The 3628-nt window shown below is 48.8% G+C and overlaps 1 protein-coding gene across 1 annotated transcript; it reads left to right on the forward strand.

The window, feature by feature from the left end:
• The first annotated feature begins 346 nt into the window (after nt 1-346).
• LOC118753542 lies at nt 347-1294 on the forward strand. Its single transcript, XM_036488425.1, has one exon. It carries the CDS (start codon nt 347-349, stop codon nt 1292-1294), a length of 948 nt encoding a protein of 315 aa, XP_036344318.1.
• The last annotated feature ends 2334 nt before the right edge of the window (nt 1295-3628 follow it).

A 3628-nucleotide genomic window follows, 5' to 3' on the forward strand; every position in this document is an offset into this window, starting at 1 on the left:
TACAAGTAAATTTTAGAGTAATAAACTGGGTTTTATTATCTTCCACACTGGTGACCCCGAAAAATAAAGGAGATAGTGAGTCCAGCATCGAAGCGGGCAGCCATAAGGGTACCTCCGCGCAACGTTGGAAGAACCATCCGTCCAAAACATAAAGCCACATTCTGGTGTGGTGGTGTGGTACAAATTTTGGAGATAGTCGTGACATTCAGATCACCTCCAAAATTCTTGGTACAGTGCCAGTTACGAGTAGGCACCACGCCAGCAAACAACCGCTAACCGTTATAGTGGTGCGATCAAAAGTAGCGGACAACGGCGACACATACGTACATATAATTCAACCAGTAAGATGAGCGTCGACGAAAACGATAAAAGCGTCGAGGAAGTCGTAAACGACGACGGCAACGCAGCCGGCGGCGGCAGCGGCGCCTGCATTAACGCAGGCGCAGACAGCGACAGACCTCAAATCAACGCGGTATTCGGTAAATTACCGTTCCCGAAGCTAAACTCAAAATATAACATTGAATCGTGGTTCATAAAAGTAGACGCATGGTTCGAGTTACACGGCTTTGGGGTACGCAAGGAAAAAGACAAGTACACAGCCGTTATTGCCCACGCCGACGACTACATCCTTGACCAGGTGTTCGAATTGGTGCGCAACCCACCAACAACCGCACCGTACACCACACTCAAAAATGCCATAATAAACAAGTTTAGCGACTCAGCGATGGCCCGGCTCGACAAACTCACGGGGATACAGCTAGGCGACGGTAAGCCTAGCCATTTACTGAGCCAAATGCAACGGACGAACGCAACAAAGGATGAGTCTGTTATACAGCAATACTGGCTTAAACAGTTACCAGAATCCGCACGTGCCGTTATCGCCGGCATGCTCCAAGCTCAGCCAGGCACGCCGTTACATCAGCTAGCCATCACCGCCGATGCAGTACTCGACGCACTAAGCCGCGACTCAGCCTCGACAGCACCAAGAGGACCAACAATCAATGCCATTGAAACGCCTATCAACAAAGTGGATGTGCTCCAAAAACGGATCGAAAAACAGGACACGATCCTAGAAAGCATCAACAGCAAGTTAAACCGACTCATGCTGCAGGACCGTAGTCGACAACGTGAGCGTTCGCAAACCAACCCTAAACGTGCAAGCACTCCGCACCGCACCACCAACGTACAACAAAATCCGACCTGCTGGTACCACCGCGAATATGGGACACAAGCCCGTAAATGCCGAAGCCCATGCGACTTTCCAACCAAAAAAACCGACTCAGCAAAAAACTAAATGTTGCCGAAACTTTTACGCTCGATAGTTCCGGCAGTAAAACATCATCGAGCAACAAGTCGCAGTCTGAACTCGAGGTAAAAATTTCAGAATTTACGAAATACAAACGTTTCTTTATCGCAGATAGAAATTCAGAGCAATCCTTCTTGATAGACACGGGAGCAGAGGTATCGGTTGTTCCGCCAACTCGAGCCTGTCGGCTTTCCAAATCTCGAAGCAGCCCCCTTTACGCCGCAAATGGAACGACCATCAAAACGTACGGCACAAGACGTCGTACGATCGACCTAGGCCTCCAGCGAAAATTTACATGGCACTTCGTTGTAGCGGAAACGAAATATGCCATCATCGGAATCGACTTCCTCCGACACTTCAATTTAATAATCGATGTTGCGAGTTCGACGCTGCTAGACAAAAATTCGACCTCCTGCCACCCAGACATCTGTAGCTTCACATCAACGACCACCAGCCCACAGACACTACCCATCGAAATCAAAAATCTACTTCGAGAATACGATGAAATTACGAACGCGTACGCAGCAGCTCCTTCCGCGCGTCAGACGGGAGTGACACATTGCATCGAAACTCGAGGACCCCCCTGTGTTTGCGCGACCCAGACGTCTCACACCAGATAAGCTGAAAGCGGCAAAAGAAGAATTCGAATTTTTATCTCGGCTCGGGATATGTCGCCCTTCGAAAAGCTCATACGCTTCTCCGCTACACCTAGTAAGAAAATCAAATGGCGAGTGGCGACCGTGCGGCGATTACCGCGCTCTTAACGCTCAGACCGTACCGGATCGTTACCCGCTCCCACACATACAGGACTTCACGCACTTTTTACACAACAAAAACGTTTTCAGCAAAATTGACCTCAATCGAGCGTACCACCAAATTCCTATCGAGTCTAGCGACATCCCTAAAACGGCAATAACCACGCCGTTTGGATTATTCGAATTCACCCATATGACGTTTGGGTTGTGCAACGCGGCACAGACGTTTCAGAGGTTCATGCATGCAGTTTTTCGAGGTCTTGAATTCGTTTTTGTATATATCGACGATGTATGCGTAGCCTCCGAAGGCATCGAACAACACAAACAACACCTGCGGCAGGTCTTCGAGCGCCTTAAACAGTTTCATCTCACAATCAACCTGGCTAAATGCAAATTCGCACAAGCACAAATCGAGTTCCTTGGACACGTGGTCACGACGCAAGGCATCAAACCGCTACCGGAGAAAGTCCAAGTCATCAACGATTTTCCATTGCCCGAAGTCGCCAAAGAATTGCGTCGATTTTTGGCAATGATCAATTTTTACCGTCGTTTTTTGCCAAACGCCGTACGTCATCAAATGCCGCTCGTGAGATTAATCCCGGGGAACAGAAAAAACGACACAACTCGAATTCAATGGACGGACAACACCATCCACCATTTCAACGAATGCAAGAAGGCACTCGCAAACGCAACACTGCTGGCCCACCCAGCACCGAACGCTCAAATATCGCTGAGCACAGACGCAAGTGATACCGCTATCGGTGCAGCCCTTCACCAAACCGTTGAGAATGAGTTTCAACCTCTGGCATTTTTCAGCATCAAACTTACCGAAACGCAACAGAGGTATAGTACCTACGACCGTGAGCTACTCGCAGTGTATTTGTCCATTAAGCACTTCCGTGGAATGCTTGAAGGTAGGCCCTTTGAGGTTCGCACGGACCACAAGCCGTTAATATACGCTTTTGGACAAAAGCACGATCGAGCATCACCGCGACAGCTGCGACAGTTAGACTACATCAGTCAATTCACGACGAATATCACACACGTCGCCGGCATCGAGAACACGACAGCAGATACACTCTCCCGCATTGAGATGTTAGAGACAACAAAAATCGACTATCAGCGAATCGCCGAGGACCAGACAAGTTGCCCGGAACTTAAAAAGCTCATCGACGACAATAACACGTCCCTTCAACTAAAAAAACTTCGTATGCCAAACACTGAGCACACAATCTACTGTGACGTCTCCACAGCGGAAGTACGGCCATTCATACCATACAGACATCGTAGTGAGGTTATCAACAAGATGCACTCAATATCACACGGAGGGGTACGGTCAACTACAAAGCTCGTTAAGGAACGCTTCGTTTGGCCAAACATGGGCAAAGACATTTCGGAAGCAGTACAACGGTGTCTCAGCTGCCAACAGTCCAAGGTCAGCAGACACGTTCGCGCACCGCTCCAAACAATTTCGCTTCCATCGAGCAGGTTCGAGCATATCAACATTGATCTCATCGGCCCACTCCCGCAATCAAACGAATACCAGTACTGTCTCACCATCATAGAC

This window comes from Rhagoletis pomonella, unplaced genomic scaffold (genome assembly GCF_013731165.1).
Source record: "Rhagoletis pomonella isolate Grant_MI unplaced genomic scaffold, Rhpom_1.0 Rhpom_scaffold_02591, whole genome shotgun sequence".
Taxonomy (NCBI): domain Eukaryota; kingdom Metazoa; phylum Arthropoda; class Insecta; order Diptera; family Tephritidae; genus Rhagoletis; species Rhagoletis pomonella.